The sequence below is a fragment of the Protopterus annectens genome, chromosome 14.part0 (assembly GCF_019279795.1).
Source record: "Protopterus annectens isolate FY-2018-M chromosome 14.part0, PAN1.0, whole genome shotgun sequence".
NCBI lineage: Eukaryota > Metazoa > Chordata > Ceratodontiformes > Protopteridae > Protopterus > Protopterus annectens.
In genome coordinates, this window is record NC_056748.1 from 594,557,597 (window position 1) to 594,580,355 (window position 22,759).

Below are 22,759 nucleotides of genomic sequence, written 5' to 3' on the forward strand. Positions count from 1 at the left end.
TGTTGCAGCTAACCCATGTCCACAGATGACCTTGTAAGTTACTTTAGTGACAGGTAGGCCTTGGATGGCGTGTGTGGAGAAAGGATCTGCTGTTAGGATCTGTGGTTTTTTTTTGCTCTCTCTCTTTGAGGGTTTTTTTAAATGGTAGGTGGGGGTGATGGCCGGGTTGTGCATTGTGGCTGGATGTGGGGATAAGGCAGGGGAGATGGGAGTTTTCAGTGTGAGTTGTGAGCAGGCGGTTGGTGTGGGTGCATGGCTTGGCTTATCTTGTCGTGTGTGGTTGGCTGTTGTCTTCTTGGTTCTCTGATGGTCTTGTAGTGTGATGGTGGTGCTGGGGATGGCTGTTTGTTTCTCCGTAATTGTCCAGTTCGTTGTCGGCTTGGGTTTCATGTTCGCTGTGCTTTTAATCCAAATGGAGGCTTTAGGGCCATGCGGTATGTTTGGGCCTGGTGCTTGCTGGCCCAGTTGTTGCCCTGTTGGGTTGTGGCTGGTCGCGGTTTCATGGTAGTTATAGGCAGCATTGGTGGTGTAGTGGTTGGGGCTGCTCATTTCTGTGCCTTGGTGGGTTTGTGAGGCTGTCTCATTGTCCTTGCCACTGCACTGATAATTTTTGTGGTAACCAGGCCCAGAGATGTCATCGCATGGCCATTGCCTTTCTGCATGCACATTGGGGGCTGCGGCCATTGATGCACTGATTTAAGAGCTCATGGTCTGGTGAGCTCTTGCATGGGGACAGGTTTAGGTTCCTTCAAGCAAGAGGGGGGATATTGAGTGGAAATGTGCCGCGGAGGCTCAGACTAATAAAAAAAAAATGATGGAGAAAACAGGAAAAGTAGATAGAAAGGTTAGGGATGGGATAAGGGCTAAGGTATTTCCATCATTTACACAAGGATACAGATTGTGTTTTCACCTATGGTAGGGAGCTTTCTAGGCTTGAAATGGTTTGTAAAGGCAGCTAAGCCTAGTCTGTTATGAAAACATTAACACGGGGAATGGCTTGTTTGAGAGTTCACAGTGCAGTTGCAGGGGTGTGTGCGTGGGTGTGTGTTTTACAGACAGGTATCTGGATGGATTGGTAGATATCTACTGGTAGAGTATACACAAGAAAGATATATAGGGTTACTGGATAAGTTTTCCTTCCATTTTGCCAACATAGGGAAAGGTGGGAGGAAAACAAAAAAAGTTAGTTCACTCTGAGTAGTGACTCATTATGGTAGCTGTGGGGTAGGGGACCATGGGTTTAAGACTAGGTGAGCTGATTAGTTCTGGAGGGTGCCTTAAAGGTCTTAGTGTTTGGTAGAGTAGGCCAGGGGGTGCATGTGGGGGCAGTGGTGCTTAAGTGGCTCGGGCCGAGCAGTGTGTATTAATGTGTGTTTTTTCTCTTTTCTTGAGATGGCTAACTTACCAGGATTGCATCAGAGTTGACAAGCTATTGTGGCTCAGGTGGAGGAGTTCTTTCAGGAGGTGTCATCGATGGTGATGAAGCAGCAGCAGGGTCCAAGTCAGAAGAGGTGACGTTCCACATCGAGAGCTACAGTTTGGGGGAAAAGGCAGCGTACAGTGAAGGAGATGGTCACAAGCAGGGGCATCAGCTCTGAGAGGGTCTCAAGATGGGGGCTCAGGTAATGGCTTTGCTTCATCCATTTTGACAGGGGAGATGAGCAATGAGGATGTGAGGGGGTGAAGATGAAGGGGAGAGAATGGTGCGCACTAGGGTGTGCATAGATGGAGGTGGCAGACACATCCGGGAGCGATGGTGGGGATGTGAATGGGGTTAGTGCTGGGTCAAGGGATAGCTCTGCAGTAGGCTCGGATGTAGGTCCTGAATTTGGTCTTCAGCCAGGGGACTGGCTAGCCACTCAGGCCTTGGGACAAGATTCAGGAGCTGGTCTTTTTAACCCTACATATTCCAGCATCTGTGAAAGAGAAAATTTGTAAATAGGAGTATGTCGATGTATTTGTGTTAATTGATGCAGAAGGGGTGCAGCAGTTAGTGGAGGTGGAATCAGCAAATAGTAAGGATTTGTTGGTGGTTTTAGCAGTTTGGGTAGAAAAATGGCCCAGGTTTTATTTACTATAAGGTTGTGCATCTGGACAAGGATGGGTCATTGGCTCTGCCACTTCTGGGTCATTTCCTTACCATTTGGGAAGTGTAACGGTTATGGCCAGGAAATGCATGGTTATGGCATGATCAGATTTTCCACAAACAGAAGGCAGTGGATCATTTGCTACACTGGGAGGTGCGTCATCCTGATATATGGTTTGCCACTATGATGGATAGTTATGGGGGCTTTAATAGACTGGGAAATGGGGGAGACAGAGTTGGTGTGTGTTGGTCCTTCAATAGTGGCTCTTGTTCTTGGGTAGGGTGCAAATTCTGACACACTTGTTCAAGCTGTGGAGGAAGTCATTGTGGTTGCTGTGACCTCACTGCTTTGAATTCAAATTTTATGGCCCATGAGAGTGGGTTTCCCCCTGAGCAAGAGTTTCAAGCTGTAGAGGTAATTTTTGTGGGTCCTGGGGAAGTGGATTCTTTAGAGGGAATAGGGGAAGGGGGACCTTTCCCCATTAAGGTGGAGGTGCTACAAGGCATGATCCAAGGTTTTCCTGACCTCACAATTAGAAATGAGATATTACAAGTGTTTCATCAGGGGTTTTCTATTAAGTCTAGTGTGGTGGGAAATGGGGTGGGTTGCAAGAATCTGCACTCAGTGCGAGGAAAAGAGGATATATTGGAGGGATTGGTGGAAAAGGAGTGGCAGGTTGGCTGTTATTGTGTCCTTTCAATAGTCCTCCTTTTAGTTATTACAAGGTGCCGCCCTTGGGGTTAATGTCAAAGAAGCGAGCTGGGGAATTTAGGTTGATGCATCATTTGCCTCATCCAGAGGGGGTTCATTTAATGATTTCATTGCGAAGGAGGAGGTCAAGGTGCATTATGCATCCTTGGATGATGCTGTCAAGGTGACTAAGGAGTTTCAGCCATGGTCGGTAAAGGTGGATATTGAGTCTGCCTTTCGCTTGCTGCCAATCAGGAAAGGTGATTGGCCATTGCTGGAGGTGATGGTGGGTAACAAATACTATTCTGACAAAGCCATTCCAATGGGTTGTTCAGTGGCATGTGCAACTTTTGAGAAGTTCAGTACGGTGTTACATTGGGTATGGCATCAGAGGGTGGGAACGCAGGAGGCAGTTCATTATTTAGATGATTTTTTGCTAGTTGGTGAAGGACAGTCAGGGGCCCAGCAAGGTCTGCGGGAATTTGCTAGCATGTGTGAGGAGTTGGGGGTACCATTGGCCAAGCATAAGATGGAAGGTCCGACTAGAGCATTAGAATTTTTGGGATTCATGGTAGATGCTGAATGGGGACTGTTTTGTCTGCCTGAGGATAAGGTAGAGAGGCTGAGGATGCCGATTAGGTTGGTTGTGGCTAAGAATAAGATATGGATTCTGACAGTCATGGAGTTGTTGGGACTTTTGAATTTTGCCTGCTGAGTGGTACACCTGGGGCTGCCTTTTTGTAGGTCAGTGGCATTTATGTTGAAAGGGGGCAGGAGTAAACACCATTGGGTTAGGGTGACCAAGTTGGTTCGGGAGGATTTGTTGTGTTTTGTGGGACAATTTAATGGGATTTCTTTTTGGCAGTCAGAGTGGGGCAGGAGGAACTTCAATTATTCACAGATGCAGCTGGGGGCATTGGTATGGGGGATTAATTTGGAGGGCGGTGGTTTGCAGCTAAATGGCCTCAATCTTGGAAAGAAGAATGGAGAGGGGATGTGGCATTTCTAGAGTTGATGACTGTTTGGGTAGATTCTGTAGTTTGGAAGGATCATTTACCGGACAAGTGAGTAGTTTTTCATTCTGATAATATGGCGGGGGTGAGGGGTTACAAAAGACGATGGCTAAGTCAGAATTGTTATTGCTGGTATTACGTAAATTGGTTTTACAGAGTCTGTTAAAGTTTTCATTTACAGGAATGCATGTACCTGGTGTGAAGTATATTTCTGATAGCTTGTTCCGATTTCAGTTTTGCAGGTTTCGGCTGTTGGCTCCAGGGGCGGAAGAAGTCGTGGAAATCCTGCCACAGGAGGTGTGGAACCTTGGGTCGAGGTAGCCAGGAGGTTGGTGCGTCATTCTTGGGCTCTCTCTACAAAGAAAGCTTATGGTAGGGCTCTTCTGTGAATTTGATGAGTTTGTGCTACAGTTGCCAGAAGAGGAAGGGGTGTGTTTGGTGGAATTGTTGTTGCATTATTTAGCCCAAGCTTGGGGATTAGGTAAGACATTGCAAACTGTTAGGGGTGATTTGGCTGCCATTAGCATCTTTGCCCGGGTATCTGGATTGCAGGATTTTACAAAGTCATGGAGAGTAGGATGTATGTTGAGGAGGTGGGGGAAAGTGGACAGGGAATGTAGGGATATGATATGGCCACTGATGAGGGTGGTATTGAAAGTTTTGTTGAAAGGATTAGCGTTATTACAAGGCAGTTCTTTGGACTATTATATGTGGGACACGTGTGTATGGTTATATTTTGGTGCCTTTCGTGTTTCTGAGTTGCTAGGTTCATTATGTTGGAAGGACATAATAATAGGTGCTGGGGTGGTTATTATTGATTTATGGAAGTCTAAGACAGATCAGTTGGGTAAAGGTTCAGTAGTGGTGCTTAAGGCTGATGAGAATTTTAGCCTTTGTCCAGTAAGGTGGGCCAAGGAATTCAGAAGGAGGTGGGTAGGGAGTTTGTCATTTTTGTTTGGTGGATGGGAAGGATGTGACAAGCAGTAGATTCATACATCTTATTAGGAGAGTTTTCCGTTGCATGGGTTTTCCAGTGGATAGGTTTGCAGCTCATTCCTTTCAAATTGGCAGGGCTTCAGACTTAGCTAGAGAGGGCAGTTACATTACAGTTATTAAAAGGGTGGGGAGGTAGTCTTCAAATGCATTTTCATCATGTATTAGATAAAAGTTGTTGGCTTGATTAATGATTTTTTTTTTTTTTTAGGAAAGCAGATTGTCATCTTGGATCACTCATATATCCACTGGGCAGGGAAACATGCATTGGTTAGGGAGGATGGCAAAAATTTGGGTTTGTCTCATTTAGGATGGTCGGTGAATTGGCAAAGGGTTAGAGGGTCTTAGATGGGACAGGTTAATGCATGGGTTTGAGCAGGTAAAATTGAGGGTGGGGTGTTTTAGAATATTAGTGATTCATTTGGGAAGGAATAATCTTGGAATCCTTTCTAAGAAGTGATTGGTAGATATTATTCTGCAGGATTTGTTGAGGTTACAGATGCTGTACCCAGGGATGTGTATTGTTTGGTCACAGTTAGTTCCTCATTTGTGTTGGAGGAATGCTCATAGTTATTAGGTTATTGAATGGCTTAGGAGGTTTATTAATCTGAGATTGGCTAGGCAATTAAGAATTTTGGGGATGCATACTATTGAACATAGAGATTTTTTGGATAGTGATATTGTTTGGTATTGAGCGGACAGGGTGCATTTGAATGAGGTTGGGTTGGATTTGTTTAACCTTCACTTGAAGTTGTTTTTAGAAGGTATGGATGATCTATGGATTAGGTGGGGTAACAGCCTGGGAGCAGGCTGGTGGCAGAGAAGAGGGACAGGATTTTCCTCCTCTGTTCCCCCTCAAGGGAAGGTGGTCATGCATTGCATTGGGGAGCAAGTGAGTTACTGGACGCTACTTAAATAAAGTAAAATTCATTGGTTAATGGTTGGTTGGAAGGAGGTGAGCAGGTACGCTGCCCATTTAAGGCTTGTGGGGTGAGTAGGTACTCTGCCCTTGAGGAGGAGGTAATAGAGTGAGTAGGTATGCTGCCCTGATGTATGAATCAGCCTAGGTGAGTAGGTATGTTGCCCTGAGATCGTTAGCTGATGAAGATATTGGTTATTTTCTAGTGTGAATAAAGTTTATCCAATATTATTAATAAAGATCATCAAATGGGTTTATGTGTTGGTGTGAGTTATTTTAAGGGGGCCAGGACAAATTAAAGTATTTATAAAATATTCACAATGCCACTATACTTTGCAAGCCTTTAATTTTAAAACTGGAGCTATGGACACTTGGACATTAAGACCATAACCTTACGTTGCACCAAGTCTTAGTTGCCAAATTGGTTCTCTCTGTACTAGCTTTAATTCCCAGGAACCTCGCCTGAAATCACTAGGCCCAACTTCCAGTAGTTCAAACACAAATTTAGAGGATTTGCACTCCAGGGTGTGCTTAAAAAGTGCATTATTTATACTGTTCCTTGAAATGGTATACAGGTGCTCATAAATAATTTTTATAAAAAATCTTTCAGTCTCCCTCACATAAAATTTAGAACAAACCTTACAAATTGCTAAATACACCACTCTTTAGTACCAAAATTCCTGGAGCTTAAATGCATCTAATAAGGAAACTCAAAGTACCTGTTGCTCCAAGATGTAGGGGTATTGATTACATGCCCTGCATCTTTGTGTACCACTAGGTTTATTGGTTTCCATGTTGTGCAACACCTTGAATGGAAGTCTGTACTAACAATTACTACTAGCTCCGCATACAAAATAACAGTTCAGTATGAAAAAGATGTGTACAAGCTCATTGTGTTAAATGTAATACATGTGAGTAAAGCATCCCTGGCTAACATAGGTATTGGCCAAAAGGATAACCACACTTGCACACTATTATGAGTGGATTCCCTACACACAGCAGTGTATTGCATGCACCTCCCACATGTAATAGCAATGAATATTGTCTGTAGCATCTGCACTTGATGAATGAATTAAGAAGTGGTATGTTATAATAAATGTTACAGCAGTATACAAGACTGTTGGCAATGAATCAGCTATGTCTACACCCTTCATCAGCATACAAAATCACATTACATTAGTCACATTTAAATAGAGGAAACATTTAAATCACATGATCAAGCCAGCCATTTAAAGAAATACAACAATAAAAAATGTAATTAAAACATTTCTTAACATTTAAATAAATATAATTGTTTCATATATGCATATAAAGTCTAAAATAGAGCATATAAAACACATATACATATAAATACTCATACAAGTACACCTACACATTTAGTATAATATTATAAATTCTCTCTTAACTAAAACTGGCTTTAAACTCACTGTTCCATTAAGGCCTGGAAATTTATCAGCCTGTAGTCGCACTATCCATTCATATTCTTTAAGTAGCAAACGATTATCAATATCACCACCTCTAATACCCAGATGCAAGACACATATACATCTAAATTTAAATGCATGTGTCTCAAAATCTTGTAGATGCCTGTACCCATTTTTAATAAACTCTTCCATCATTTTCTTAATCTCCTCTAAAAAGACATCATCCTCACTAGTTAACCTACTTACCCTTATTAATTGTGACTTTAAAATGCTTTTGTAAATATGTGCCGGATGCATACTAGCTGTATTTAGGTACCTTGCTGCATGCACATCCTTTCTATGTACCATTGTTTGCAATCCACTGGGTTCCTTATATAATCTTACATCTAAGAACCCAATACTGTCCACAGAAAAGTTCATTTTAAACTTAAGAAAATCTGTTGTAGAATTTAAATACAAAAGGAAACTTTCCAGTTCTGTTATGGTACCAGTCCACACAAAAAAACAGTCATCCACAAATCTGCAACAACAGTCCAATAGATGTTTAAATTTATTTTCTGCACTCAAGATATACTGTTTTTCCCATAAATATAGGACCAAATTGGCAAATGTGTTTGCTACAGAAGTGCCCATAGCTACTCCTGTTAGTTGTTGGTAAGGTGTATTATCAAAAATAAAGATGTTTTTAGTCAGAACTAAATCTAATAAAAGACAAATATTCTCTATTTCACGTATCTGTTGGATGGATTGCATTATTAGCAGACTTCTTATTGCCTCGATCCCATAATTAATAGGGATTATTAAAAATGGGTACTCACTAAAGGATGTTAATAAGAGTTATGAACAGCTTGCACAAGGTAGAAGAAGTTTGTATAAACCAATTTTTGGCTCCTCACCCATGGAACAAATGGGACACGCAATGAATGTTGAAGTAAATAGGACAACGGATTGTAATGCTTTAAGATTTATCACTACCTATAATGCCAGTACTAATGATGTCTGTAACATTATTGAAAAAAATTGGGTCATATTAATGGCGCAACCAGATCTAAAAGATCTATTGGGTCCAACACCAGAATATGCTTTTAGAAATGGTCAGACACTCAAACAGATGTTATGTTATAAGGATTTTCAAAGTGAAACAGGGTCAGTACGAACAAAAATGAATACATCTAAATGTTATAATTGTGTCTGTTGTTCAGACATATATGATATTAATAATAGTTTCCAGCATCCTATAACAGGTGAATGTTTTGACTTTTTTTGTAAAGCAGACTGTAATTCAACCAAATTAGTTTACCTAGCTACTTGCACCTTATGTAGTGCATTTTATGTAGTGAAAACAACTAGAAAACTAAAAGACAGAATAATAGAACATAGATCTGAAATAAAAAGAAAGATAGAGACAAATGGGTTATACAGGCATCTACAAGATTTTGAGACACATGCATTTAAATTTAGACGTATATGTGTCTTGCATCTGGGTATTAGAGGTGGTGATATTGATAATCTTTTGCTACTTAAAGAATATGAATGGATAGTGCGACTACAGGCTGATAAATTTCCAGGCCTTAATGGAACAGTGAGTTTAAAGCCAGTTTTAGTTAAGCGACAGAGAGAGAATTTATAATATTATACTAAATGTGTAGGTGTACTTGTATGAGTATTTATATGTATATGTGTTTTATATGCTCTATTTTAGACTTTATATGCATATATGAAACAATTATATTCATTTAAATGTTAAGAAATGTTTTAATTACATTTTTTATTGTTGTATTTCTTTAAATGGCTGGCTTGATCATGTGATTTAAATGTTTCCTCTATTTAAATGTGACTAATGTAATGTGATTTTGTATGCTGATGAAGGGTGTAGACCTGAAAGCTTCATTAAAAGTCTTTTGTTTGTGACTATTGTGTGGTTTGGACATCTATGATATACAGAGCTTCTAGAGTATTTTTGCAATGAATCAGCTATGCCCATGTGCAGAGAAACTACAACAGTGCAAAATGCATCACCAATGAGTGAGGAAGCGGTCATTGTGATATTGGTCACATACCAAAGAATGCATGGAGCACACTGTAAAAGCACATCAAACCTCAAGATGTGCCACATGATCACTGTAGCCCTGACATTTCCAGTGAAATTTTTATACTGGCATGAAATCCTGCCATGAATGTATGCATGTTTATGCAAACTGTCAAGTGGTTATACAGATGTGATGTACTGTTACATCCATGAAACTATACAATCACACTATAGCTGTACCTTGGATACACCTGAACTTAATATATTCATAGATAAATGAGAGTAATAGGCTAATGTTACAAGACAACATAAAAGCCTAGCCATATTTAACATGAGTTTCACAATTTTAAATACCTATGTGAACAAAGTTCACAACAGTTATGAGTTTATGCTATGTTATGTAACACTGACTGCCTCTGTGCATGAGGGATATGGGCTTAATACCATGAGATCAATTACAATTAACTATCCATTGATATAGGCTGCACTTGAAGATGGTCAGGAAAGGCCTTTGCTATATGTGCATGGGAAGCTTGATCCAGAGAAGGTGTAGTGAATGTGAGATGCTTATATTTCTCCAACATGATTTATTATGTCAAAGGCTTGGCAAACATCCTTGGAATGAGTTACCCTAGGGCTGTTTTATTTACCAATGTGTAACATTTCCATCAGAGCCACACTGCAGAATGCCCTGTAGGCCAAACAAAAATTAGCCCTTAATAGTCTGTAGGGGACAGGCTACAGTAATATGGCTTTCAATCTTTCCATGTAGGACTTTTATTTTACATCCTATATCTTCCTTGTGCAAAATCTCTGGGGTTGTTCCAGCTGTTGCAGGTGTATTTTGAGTTGCATCTAAAAGGGTGCATTGTTCTCAATTATTTTTGTGATGAGGGTCAAATACAATGGAATTATAATGTCCTATGATCTGGATGACATGTCCATACTTATGATTTGTGGCATATAGAAGGGATTTGTCACCACTATGAACACATGGTGGTTGAACTTCCAATTACTATCTACCAGAGCAACCAGGTCACATACCTCTGGGTCCACTCACTGGGGTGTGCTGCCTATATTCTAATTAACTTAGGTGTTTGCTTTACAAAAGGGATAATTATGTTTTTCTGTACATTTAGTGTGTCTCCATGCCTCTGGCACCAATCCTTTGTGAGAGTTAATATTTTCTGCAGTACAACAATACCATTACTGGATACAAAGATTGCTCACAATTTGCAATCACCCACAAATTTTTGGAAAATTGGAAAAAGGCTGTCGTTTACCTCAACATCTGTAAATTAAATACCAAACAGGAAATGACCTAGTACAGAACCCTGTGGTAATGCTCTGGCCACTGGCCTCTTTGCTAGAGGTGATTTCACACACTGACAGTACAGTATGTGCCCTGTTGGTGATCCATTGTGCTACTCACTTGGTGACATAGTGGGTTATAACCATCTGAGACAGTTTTTCTGTAATACTTGAGTATGGAATTGTGTCAAATGCCTTGGCCAGGTCATGTTAGTTGGAATGCACATTCTTTCATCCATGACCTTGGTGTCCTTCTTGAAGAAGTCAACCAGATTTAACAGACATGATCTTGCCTTAATGAATAAAATCTGGGTTGGTTATACAGTCAGGAGATTACCTATGTCCTTGCTGATAAGGTCCATGATGATTCTTTCCACTGACTTACAGGTGAGGTAGTTAGACTTTTGGGTCTATAATTACCTGCGTCTGGGGATGGTTCTCCCTTGTTCACAGAGATGACTGTTGCTGTGCACCATTCTGCCAGAAAAAAGCCTGACTGGAGATTGTGGTTAAGTTGGGATATAACTGTGACTGCTAGGTCATGTTTTCATTTATTGATAAGACAACCTGGGATGTTGTGTTAGTCTTAGAGACCACACAGATGAGCTGCCATCTTGAGAAAATATGCTTAGCCACGATGGCATGTATACTCTGGGTGATGAGCACAGAGGATGGGGTGAATTCTGATCCAAATCTGTCAGCTAACAGCTTGTCTATTGCCTCCAGCTAAGTATTGGTAGTGCCATCCACAACCATCTGTGTTCATAGCTGTGTATTCCCCTTAAAATTTTTACTTACTTAAAAAAAGATTTGTGACAACACCTCCAAATACAGCTTTGGGTGTGCATCACATCACACATAGTGGAACTGTTAATACAGTCGTACAACACTACCTATTACATGTCATTACATCACTTGCACATCATACACCTATATGTTTATCATTGAAAGGTATTTGTGTGAGGGGTCTGATATCGTATATGGGCACATTACAAATGAGGTGAATGTGGTGCATACAGAACAGTTAATGGCATAAATACAGACAGTGACACAATGCTGCCAGGTAAAACCAGAATAATCCTTGTGAATAGCAACACAATTGTGCATACAATGAATTCTACAAGGTTGCAAGTCAATCTATACTGGTTATATATCTTTGTATATAACAGCCATGCAATATATGGATGAAAATAAGGCTTATATGCCCAAGGAATCAGTATGATGTAATACTGCTGTATGTCACATAGCATTTCATGATAGTAAGTATACACATGCACACATCTGCCATACTGCAAGTGTCACTGTGCTCGTTGAATGAGAAATGTGTAGAATGCTAATATACTCCACTACAAAAAGACAGGTCTTACAAAGAGAACAATATAAATAGTGTCATCCCATGTCTAATTAATTGGCAGCATTGGCCATCAATACATTACCTCAAATCACAGATTGGAATACACTGTATTAGGACTACCTTATATCCACACCTCAACACAGCATATGTGGATGACAGCAACAATGACATGTGCAATCTTCGTAGGGTCATAAGATGTTAATAGGATAACTGCCATCATCACATTAAATTCCAGCCATTACTATAGCATTTAAAAAGACATGCGTGAATGGGTATACCTTGGTTGAAGGTTGTGCGTCAGGCCTGGCAAGCCAGTACATAAAAATCAAGTGCCAATCATTAGCGGACTGGAGTTCCGCTGTGGCGATCCCTAACTGGGAAAAGCCGAAAGATACACACACTATAGCATTTAAAAAAAAGCAGTATATCTATAGGATGTAAGCTAGAGGGGCACATGCATGTGTATGTGTTTGATTGCGTTACTTACTGCTTCTGTCTTTGTGGGACATGTGTACCACCCAGTGACAGAATTAGCAGATGGCTTGCAGAAGGTTCATGGAAGGGCTGTGATTCATGATGTATGTACCCATCTTTGAGATGATGACTTCATCCCTGGTTCTGCAGAAAGTATGTTATGTTGTTAAAGATGAATTAGGGGATCTTGGATTCATAGAGCCATGTTAAAGATTCTCCTGAGTGGGATTCAAATGAAGACTGATTCAAAAGATCATACACTGGCATTAATATACCAGCAACCACACACACAGCAGATGAATGAGGTCAGATATGAACATTAGGCCTGTGTAAGTATACAAATTGGATTTCATACAATGCAGCAGTAGCACCACCACAGATGTCTGAATTTACATTGTCACAGGGCACTTTATACAGGATCATAGCATCACTGTAAGCCAAGATGATGATGTTGGGATGAGTGAGTTACATAGTTGTGGATTTACATCTTGGTGCAAAATTGTCTATCCACTCATATATGAATGAACACACACACACAAGTTGTATGATGTGAGATTAGAACCACAAACTAATTAGCTACACAAGCAAGAGAACACTGTAGTTAATGTTCTTGCCAACACGGATATCTAATTGTAATGCTGTCAGAGTGAACTTTAGAGGTGATAACATCATACGTGTATGCTAATAAGAGGAGGAGGACATGAGTATGTGACATAAGTGTAGTCTTGCATGTTGTTTTAAAATTGTCTCCAGACTGATAGAATGAACATACATGACTTTACTTCACTGAGATTAGAATCCCTACCTAGCTACGTATGCCAGTTACAGAACACAGTACTTAACACTTATGCCACTGCACAAGTCTGACAATCATAGTGTCAAGACAGCACTTTATAGCAGATAACAGCATCAGTTTCTGGTGAGAAGATGATGTTAGTATGAGTGTCTCACATGCTGTTCTAAAATGGTCTCCAGAAAGACAGCTAACCAGACACACCCACACAGATACACAAGTGGACTGCAGAGAGATTAGAACCCCTACCTCCTTACTTATCTATACTAGCTACAGGACATAGTACTTAACTCAAGTACCATTGCATGAGTCTGACTTTTATACTGTCACAGAACACTTCATAGCAGATGACATCATTAGTGTACATTGGGAAGAAGTTCTGAGGGGGTATATGAAATTGCTGTGTAATCCTGTATGACGGTAAAACTTAGTTCTCCATGAGACCTTTATGATGACAGTAGGACACAGACTCTTGCTCTTCTGACTATGCACACAAGTAATTACACACACACAAGTTTACTGAAGTAAGATTAGAACCTCTACCTAGCCAGTTACACAAGCTAGAGAACACGGTACTTAATGCAAGAACCAAGGCAAAAGTCTGACTTTTATACTGTCATGAATAACAAGTCCCTTCCCTTCGTTGAGTTTATAAATGCGTTTTGATGGGATTAAGAATAACTGGGCGATAAGCATAGTAATACATGCCAAACACCTCTTTACATAGTGTATCACAGAAAAACTAATTTGCATGAATGATGGCAAAGTGTTTGTGCATGTGATAGTTACATTTAATGAATACAACTTGAACTCGAGAAGTAGTTATGAATATATGCTATGAGAGAAAGATCAGACAGATACTACACTGTTCATACTGTAGTTAGTACTGAAATGTGTCATAACTGTTAGGACATGAAGAATTGTTGCTATTGCCTGCCATGTTTGTGCAGAGTTAAGCAACAAGCAAACATGGTTCTCTGCTTAAATGAGAAACTAGTAATATTTCTATTGGTTTGCCTTCCTTCGCACAAACAAAGTGTTTATGAATGGTTGTCAGCACTTTGGACTGTATTGAGTATAAAAAATAAATCTGCAGCCTTTTACAGTTAGTTAAGATTTGCATACTTAAGTTGCTAGTAATATATGGAAAAGCAATAATTTTAATACAATCATGTTCACTTGTGCTGCATACATACTCCTTGCTGCCTCTCTGAGTCTTTCTAATCTTTCAGCATGTGCCCCCTCATTTGCTGAAATTTCCTGAAAAGCTAGAAAGTAAAGGAGAAAAGAGAGATACATGAAAACATTATGTATACCAGTCTTGGTGATCTACAGCTTTCTGTATCAGTTAAAGTTGCTTTGTATGCATACTTACACAGCTTTGGGATCTTATTAGTCATAAACTCGTCCAGCCACTGCATGAGTTGTACCTGCTCCCACAATTTTAGGTTGTTATAATGATGCCTGCATTAGCAACAAGTGTGTGGTATGCCATGTGCACTGGAGACGGCCTTGACTAGACATTTTCAGTCTTATATGGAGACCTGGTATAGTCCCCCTGCAGCATCCTATAACTGTAGCACTTTATGAGGAATGCAATGAATATTTTTGATTCCTCTATACCCCATCTTTGAGCCCTGAACTGGGCACCATCCTTACCAGCTCCTGCCATGTCTGCACAGGTACTCTAACAACAGTTAAAGTGTGTTCCTGCCAATTCTGGATATCACGTTTTACAGCAGGTACACAAACTGGCACAACTGTGCCAAATCTGTTTGCATTATGTTAAGTGGACGGCAACATTGCCAAACAAAGAAGGTAGTTTATGAAATAGAAAGGATAATGTAACAGTTGTCATTAATTTATGGCATGTCTGCTGCTATAAATGATAATAGTTTGTCTAACAGTTAACACTGATTTGTCACACTCCACTTCAATAGAGAGGCAACACTTCAATCCAACCTTTGACGACTTTTTATCGAATGCATAAACATAACTTAGTGAATCATAACATTATTCTTTATTGCATCATTTCAAATCGTTAATCACAAGAAAACATCCTTTAAACATTCTTCAGGGCATCATACTTCTGTTCAAATTAGCTTTCTTGGAACCTTATTGTATGCTTTCTCCAAGTCTAGGAATGCCCAGTTGGACTCTGTTTTTAACTTTTTTTTTTACTTGATTTTAAAACAAACAATAATCATTTATACTGTTATACAATAACTAATTAACAATCGCATGGAGCTATGTACGTACTTTTTACAAATTTCATAACAACATTCAAAACATTTCTAATATAGTAAGCTTCATAATTTTTCCCAAGCTAATAATTTGTGTCACATTTTTAGTTCTCATTCTTATAGTATTTTATTATTACATACTGATTTTGCTAAACAGATAAATCCAGTATTGACTGAGATTGTAGTAATCATTTTCCAGTTTTTTGTAATGGTTTTTGTAATTATTGCTAAAATACTCCAAAGAAGAGGTATCTGTAATACTGGAATCATTTCAGGTAGTGGGTGCATTAAATAATATAAGAAAATTTGAGATGTTACACTTATCCGACCACAATACTTTACAAAAGTTTCTGAAGTCAGTCCAAAATGGAAGAAGTATTTTACAACCAATCATATGTTGCCATTCAGCATTAAGGTCTATCTCACATCTCCAACATTTTGTGTTATCAAATTTATATATAGCTGCTACATTCTGAGGTGTGAGAAATTTTCTATGCATAAATTTCTATGTACATTTTTTCCATTATGGGGAAGATGTTTTTGCTCCTGATTTCAATGGTAGGTTTTTTTTTTTTATCTGAAAATTCTTCATTAATTTTAGTTATGACCAGAATGAGCTGTCAGATAAAGCAAATTCAGTTCTTAGAATTTTGTAAATTACTGACAATGAAGAATTGTTGTTAGGTGATTTGTTATTGATATTAGACAGAAGGTTTAGAATTTTGGGAATATGAGTATTTTGTGTATTGAATGTTACTTTGATTTTATCTTGTATAAATTCTTTACATGTTTGCAAGTCCAACCCACTATTATTTTCTATGCTATATTTTGCAATTAAATAATCTGCAGAATGTATTTTGTTTCCTGACAAGAACTGATGCCAATGTACAAGCCCATTCTCCTTCAAATCTATTATTTTTTTTGGTATTAAAAGATACTAGACATCCGATCGTGTAAACTGGACTCTCTTCTCATATCGAGCTTCTTCTCAATGATCTGTCTCACTGCAAACACTGGGCCAGCTGTGTTGCATCCACCCTGAATCCAAAATGCTCAACTCCAATCTTACTTCCTATTACTTTGCGTATCCATCTATCAATCACCCTTCTCCAGAACTCTCATGCAATGTGACAGGTGTTTGATATCTATGTACTACCCACAGTTGTGGATGTCCCCTTTGATCTTGTATCCACTGGCATGAGTATGCTTATTCTCCAGTCATCTGAGATACACCTCTCTCTCCAAACTGCCACATGTATCCTGAGGAGCCATTTTTTCCCCTCTCTTACCCAGCACATTTATCATATCTGCTGTGACCTCATCTGAGCCTGCTGCTTCCCCTGACTTCATTTTCCTTAATGTTATTCTTCCTTCTTCTAGGGTAACCTCCTCTTTTCCTCTCATGGCAGACTATGTCTGGAGTAGCACAGCTTTTGAGGGTTTTCTTCATTCAGAAGCTGCTGGACGTACTCCTTCCATTTACCTTTGGTTTCCTGTGGACTGGTGAGCAGGTTGTTGCTGACATCTCTTATGAAGGGTGTCTGACGATCTTCTGTCTTTGCCTTGCAACCTGGTATAGCTTCTTTGCGCCACCTACCAAGTCACGTTCCAGAAGTTGCTAGAGTGCCTCCAATGCCCTATTCTTTAATATTGCAACTCCTTTCTTAGCTTCTTTGTTAGCCAACTAGTATTCCTGCCTAGCCTGGTCTGCCTTTTTTCTCTCCTCCTTTTTCCTGCACTCCTTTCTTTTGATGACTTCCTGGACTTCTACTTTCTACCACCAGCTTTCCTCATGTGCCTTATTTCTATACCTGTCTCAGCCATATATCTGTTCTGTAATCCTCAAATGTGCTGTTCTGAGGCACTGCCATTCTTCAGCTCCACCTATGTCCTCCTCTTCTTGGCATGCTAGTGGCCTGAGTAATTCTCTGAACTGTTGTACTTTTTCTCCAGTCAACTTCCAGGTCGTCAGCCTTGTCTCTTTTGATCTTAGAGCCTTCTCTGATCACAGCTTGCAGCTGACTGTGGCAACCAGTGGTTTATGCTGTGGACTGTTTCACTGGGAATTACTTTACAAATCACTGATTCTACCCCAAAGCCCTTTAGTTACTAAGAAGTCGTCAACCTGAGTTGCATGTTGGCATCTCCTGTTTGTGATTTTATGACCGTTGTTCTTTCTGAACCATGTGTTGGCTACTATCAAGCTATTTGCCAAACAGAAGTCTAGAATGGCTTTTCATTTATTCTTCTTGCCCCACCCATGTGAACCCTGGTGGTCCTCATATCCTGTTCTTTCCCGATATGTGCAATGAAGTCACTCATTATCAACACAAATTTATGTAATCCTGCTTTATCTAGTAGGTCCAGCAACTGCTGTATGAATGCATTCTTTTCCTATCACAATCCTGCAGTGGGACATAGACTGAGATTATGAATACCACCCTATCATTACACTGCAGTCCAATTGCCATGAGTCTGTCAGAAGTCTGATCACATCCTTCAATCCTTTCTGAAGCCCATCTCTCACCACAATTCCAACATCATTTCTCGCCTGTCCTCCTCCTCAGTAGTAGACTCTGGATTCCAAGCCAAGTGGCTTTTCTGCACTGCCCTTCCATCTTGTCTCTTGGATGCATAGGATGTCCAGCCTCCTCCGTACCATGATTTCATTCATTTCCAAGCCCCAGCCTGTCAGTGTACCTACATTAAGTGTAGCAATTGTTAGTTCATGTTTGGCAGGTTGTTTTTTACATCCAGCTTTTTCTCAACAGAGCTATCCCAGGTAACCCAGGCTAGGCAACTGGACGCCAGCCAACCAGTAGCTGACCCGGGCTTTATGGTGGGTACACACTGGCCAACAGTGGCTCCTACACCCCTCCTACCACTAGCATGGGTTCCTGCCATAAGGTGGAGTAGGCAGAGTCTTCAACCCACTTATCATTGGTAATTATCTGTGGCTATTTGGCAACATTAGTCAACATTATCAGATCATCTACAGCCATATTTTACACCAGTGAGTGGCTAGCCCTTCCATGGTGAGCAGTCTGTGATCAGCGTTCTTCTATCTTGGGAATAGTGCATACCACAGTAGATGCCCAAAGTGGTTGATCTATGCAACACTTCCCCTATAAGACTTCATGTAGAGCCTGTGTTGCTACCCATAGTGCCATTCATTGGTGATTTTGAGATGGTGGAGAAACCCACAGAGATGCAGGGAGAACATGCAAACTCTAAAGAGGCATTAGCCAGAGGTCAGGATTGAACCTTGTAAGTTGTGCATGGGAGATGAAAACCTCAACTATTATGCCAACTGTATGAGTCTTTAATTATCTCTAAATATCATCTACTGAAGCCTGAGGCTTTTGTGTTGTCCCTGTTTGTCTACATACAGGGGAACATTTACAGTGTAGCGGATTTTTCCCCCATTAGACATAATTATAACATGCATCTAGGTCTGTGACAGCAATGGGGTCATATACCTCCATGGTGTGCCTGCTGTGGGTGATGTGTCCATGCACCTTTGAATCATCATCTATGATGTACTGTAGCTAAGTGTGTGCATATATTTTTAGAGGGGGGGGGGTCATGTTGGCAAGCAGTAACACCATGGTTACCAATCACCTCCTGATACGAGTGTCTCTATGGACAACACTTGGTTATATTCTGATTGTGGACCTGAGTATGTTATATTCTGAATAAACTGAATCAGCTTTTGAGTCAGTCTGTAAAATTAAACTGAGCATCTCCTCCATCAAAAAGCCTACATGGCTTCTGAATCAGTCCATAGTGCCAAAAACAAACTAAAGTGGCTTTGGTAGCCTACTGTTCATCAATGGATAGTTGATCATTATCATGTGACAACTAATACTGCTATAAACAGAGTTGGTAGGGGTATTACATGCACTGCATGGAGATCTTATGAAGGGCCTGGACTATTTATGTAGCATAACATAAAGCTGGTTCAGGGAGATTGTATGCTGTGGATGTCACTCTGTGGTCACACGTCATGGCCAGTACCATTCTCATAATATATCCCTATCCATTTCTGTTGGAGAGGCCCACATTATCCAGTTTTGAGGGTACTGCAGGATGTTATGAATGGAGATCCAGATTCAGTGGTTGTGCCTAGGCCACATTGTAGCATATTACACTGTCAACACTCTAAGAGGACTCCATCCTCTGTGTATGCTTTGGATTATGATTGGGCCTCCATGGGGTGGAACATGCACTTTAAGAGCAAATATTTACTGCAGGTGCCCTAGACCTGTTTAGACATCTGCACAGTGCTCAGTCTTCAGCTAGTGGTTTGTTCATGGACATCTACCCATGCCCATCAGTACCACCCACTTCTGTCCAGTTACACAGCACTGGAGGGACCTTCCTCTTCCTTCTGGACCAGTCTTCTAGAATTCTCACATTGACCCTCCCAAGAAGCATGCACTCAACTACAATATTAGAACACAGCCCCCTTGCCCAGACTGCTCATTGCTTACAACTTTTGGTATGGCCCCCATCACCTATGCTAATGGTGTTCTGCCCTCAATATTCTGTTATCTGTCTCAGGTGTGTCTGATGCATGGTGTGACATGTGCATGCATGGTACAGCATAGTCTGGTTCTAGTACTGTACATATCATTGTTGCAGTTGTATTTTATATTTATTCTGGCCAATAGTCATTAACCGGACACTGCTTCTTAGTTAGTGCCATGGAATACTGTACCCCACCCCCCACTGTAAAAGGTCACTCACTGTAGCTACTTTTCTGCACAGGCTGCTGAATAGGCAAGTTTTCCTGCAGTAACTGGAAAACATGGTCATTTCAAGTAAGTCGGCCCTGCCTTACATGTTTGCACAATGATATATTGTGCTGTCTAATATGCCATAAATTGCAAACATTTTACTGTATGTTTTTGGGTAGTAGTGCAGGATACCTCTAGAGCCATCTAAGCAGTGTAAACAAATCTTCGGCAATCCAAATACATGTTTGACAATGATGTGGATCTGTGAAAGGGTGATTCTGTATAGATTCTTTACCAGAGTCTGTGGACTTCCTATTGGTGTCAATATCCATGGCTCCAAACCATATCCAACATCACCAATAAGATGGTCCTGTGGAAAAATCACTTTGCATAAATCACTGATATAAGTTGCATGTGTTCCAGATGTGTGAATGGGCACTACCTCTATGGCCTGATGAGACACTGTATGTTATGTCCTGTGCATTGCAGATCACCTGGTAAGTGATGGAGTTTAATCCCTCAGTGTTGATATAATGATGCCTCTATTTCCTAGGTGAGGCTGTTAATATAGGGAGGTGTAGTAAATGGCTCCTTGAACCTCAAGGGCAATGGGCTGTTTCATAAAATCTTCTCCATAGTGCATGTAAGTTTCTTCATATGGAGTAGAATGGCATCAAAAAGCTGGTTATGTATCACTGAGTAGATGCCAAGCTAACACTAGCCACGCCCCTTACTGGTCACTAGGCAGACCCTGTAGCCAATATTCTCAAAGCCACACATACCATGTTGTCAACAGGAACACATACTCTGTGCATCCCATGACAGTGATGTCCACCAGCTCCTGCATGGTGCCTCTGTCTGCATAGTAAATGTTCACTATTTCTGTATCACGGAGAACATATAACATTAAGTTTAAATAGATGACTTTGTGGTACTGTGGCTGATGAAATGTACCCTCCATGGCAATCAGCTGCAAGAACTGTCTCCTGACTATACATAGCTACTAATGCTGTGGCTATGCTGAACTTTTTTTTGCTCTCTCAAAAAACTCATGGATTTTTCTAGTCAGCAGCTTCAGAGATCTCACTTTATTGTGCAAAATGTCTGTGTGTATGAATGAATAACGCTGCTAAATTACCTTTGTATGCATTCGCCAAAAACTGCATTTTAATAATGCTGTTCATTTTTGTGGTTTATATGATTTGTACAGTATGCTTCCCATGGTATTTTGTGGCTTAATTTGGTCAGACAACATGTGTGTCTGAACACTGTGGTGGTGGTGCTGTGGTAGCATTGTCACCTCACAGTAAGACGCTGACCGGTTCGATTCTCAGCTAGAGCGTCTTCTGCCTGGAGACATGAGTGAATGGGTGTACCTTCATTGAAAGTTGTGTGTCAGAGCTGGCAACTCGGCATGTAAAAAATCTACTGCCAATCATTAGCGGACCGGAGTTCCGCTGTGGCGAACCCTAACCGGGAAAAGCTGAAAGACACAACATGTGTGTTTGAATCTCATCCTCCTTTCTCAAGCAATTTTGCCTAAACTGATGCTGCATTTTTTGAGTCCCATTTTTTTACATAAAAGTAAGGATTTGCAAAGCTATGTTTATGTCATCCATTTATTTGCAAACTTTATTTGTCTAATGTTGTACTAATCTCAATACCTATATTTACTGTTTATTCTCATAACATATCTATTTAGCAACTTAAAGTGTATGACAGGTTTTAAGAGATATTTAACAATGTCCATACATCTATGAAAATTTCACAATTTTTAGTTGAAGCAATACTACAAATAGCAAGTTCAGTCTATCAAACATGAAGTGAACTTTAATGACTGCATACATACACACGCACACTTGTATACAAAGAATGTATATATAGTTAAGAGAAAAAATAGACTTACAAAACTGAAATTTCTGCTTTTGGAGGCAAGATTTAGGATATTGATAACAGGTAAGTGAAAGTGTAATTCTATCTTATAGTCTTAAATGACAAAATGAAAAAAAATGTTACATATGTCTGAAAGTACTAAAGTGTTAAATTACAAGAAAAGCAGTTTAAAATGGCACATATTTCTGTAGAGTTTATTCTTTTCCCCCACTATTTCCAAAAAGTTTATCTGGGGCTACGAGATTTATCAGTCTATGTTATTTAATCAAACAGGATAGTGATGTATACATCACTTCTTTAATGAATATATATGGCATGATAGACATAGTTTTACTACAAGAAACCACTAAACTTGCTGATATGCATGTTTACACGTTTAGCCTATCCACATGTGGCTTATTAAATAACACAAATGTTGCTCCATCTGTTTTAGGTGTGTTGTCTGGACAGGAGATGATAGAGTTTTCTTCTTCAATCCAACAATGCAGCTGTCAGTTTGGGAGAAACCAGTAGATCTGAAAGGACGTGGGGATATTAATAAAATAATTGAAGATCCACCTCATAAACGGAAAATGGAGACATCATCAAGTAACTAATACTGTGATTATTGTAATTTATTTTGTCATACAGAAATGTTTACTTTAGTCATTCAGAATGATGTTTTAATAAAATGCACCTGAAACAGCTACATGTACTCACACATATACAGGTATCTGATGCATGTGTGTATTACAGCCTGATTGCAACTGTGACTATGCTATCATTATAAATGCGCTAACACTGTAAATATCTAATAA

At 40.0% G+C, this 22,759-nt stretch overlaps 1 protein-coding gene across 1 annotated transcript in view; it reads left to right on the top strand.

The window, feature by feature from the left end:
* TCERG1L (transcription elongation regulator 1 like) overlaps positions 1–22,759 on the top strand; it is a 2,969,407-nt gene that overhangs the window by 2,028,225 nt on the left and 918,423 nt on the right. The window contains exon 9 of the mRNA XM_044056336.1: positions 22,396–22,550. Within this exon, the coding sequence (XP_043912271.1) occupies positions 22,396–22,550 (155 nt within the window). The remainder of the gene's footprint in view (positions 1–22,395; positions 22,551–22,759) is intronic.